General features: G+C 47.0%; 1 protein-coding gene across 1 annotated transcript; it reads left to right on the top strand.

Annotated features, from left to right (window-relative positions):
* LOC124688877 (pathogenesis-related protein 1-like) lies at window positions 1-670 on the top strand. The gene is made up of 2 exons (XM_047222494.1): window positions 1-197; window positions 285-670. The coding sequence occupies exons 1-2, from the start codon at window positions 11-13 to the stop codon at window positions 554-556; spliced, it is 459 nt and encodes a 152-aa protein (XP_047078450.1). The 5' UTR covers window positions 1-10; the 3' UTR covers window positions 557-670.
* The last annotated feature ends 267 nt before the right edge of the window (window positions 671-937 follow it).

Here is a 937-nt window from a genome sequence, read left to right as displayed (position 1 = left end):
AATCACATCAATGGCCTCCACTAACAGCTGGACCCTCGAGCTCGAGTCAAAGGTGTCTGCGCCGCGCAAGTTCCGTGCATGTGTCATGGATTGGCATACTCTAGCACCCAAGCTCGCCCCACACGTCATCGACAACGCCCACCATGTTGAGGGAGATGGTGGCACCGGCACCGTCAGACACTACAATTGTGGCTCAGGTACGCATACCATATATATGATATACATTTATGTCACCTGCTGTCTAGCACACATGTTCGAAAGATAACAAGAAGTTGGCCGTGCAGCCGTGCCCTTCAACGCCATGAAGAAGAAGGTCGAGTTCCTCGACGTGGACAAGTGCGAGTGCAAATACACCATCGAGTGTGACGGTGTTGAGACATCCACGTGGAACATCAAGATGAAGCCAACAGCCAACGGTGGGAGTGTGGCAATTGTGGAATGCACATCCAAGGACGTGCAGGCTAACGACATGATGCTCAAGGCCAAGGAGTCTGCTGCCGAAATGTTCAAGACCGTTGAGGCCTATCTCATCGCCAACCCGAACGCCTACAACTAAGTCAGGAATGAGGGATCATACATAATAATGCTGCTTTCTCCCCGATCGAATAAAACTGCTCCAACCTCAGTGGTATGCTAGAGCAAGCTGGGTGTGGACTTATGAAGTTAAATATAGACCTCGGCGTGTTTGTTACCAACTTGTGTTGCCTGCTTATGTATCTTCTTCATGGTTCTGCACAAGAATAAAGAAAGTATCTGAAATATTTGACACTCTTGTTTAAAATTAGTAGGTTCTTTCCGGCCATAAAAATAACAAGATAGCGAATTACGGTCTATCAAAAATGGTTGTTAAGCAATACGTAGAAAATGCGCCACCGACGATAGCTCGGTTCTTCGATTGATTCTGATGTTAAGTGAACAACAACTTCCTCATAAAGGA

This window comes from Lolium rigidum, chromosome 2 (genome assembly GCF_022539505.1).
Source record: "Lolium rigidum isolate FL_2022 chromosome 2, APGP_CSIRO_Lrig_0.1, whole genome shotgun sequence".
Classification (NCBI taxonomy): Eukaryota; Viridiplantae; Streptophyta; class Magnoliopsida; order Poales; family Poaceae; genus Lolium; species Lolium rigidum.
The sequence above is the reverse complement of the archived record's forward strand: the minus strand, read 5'-3'. Positions and strand labels throughout refer to the sequence as shown.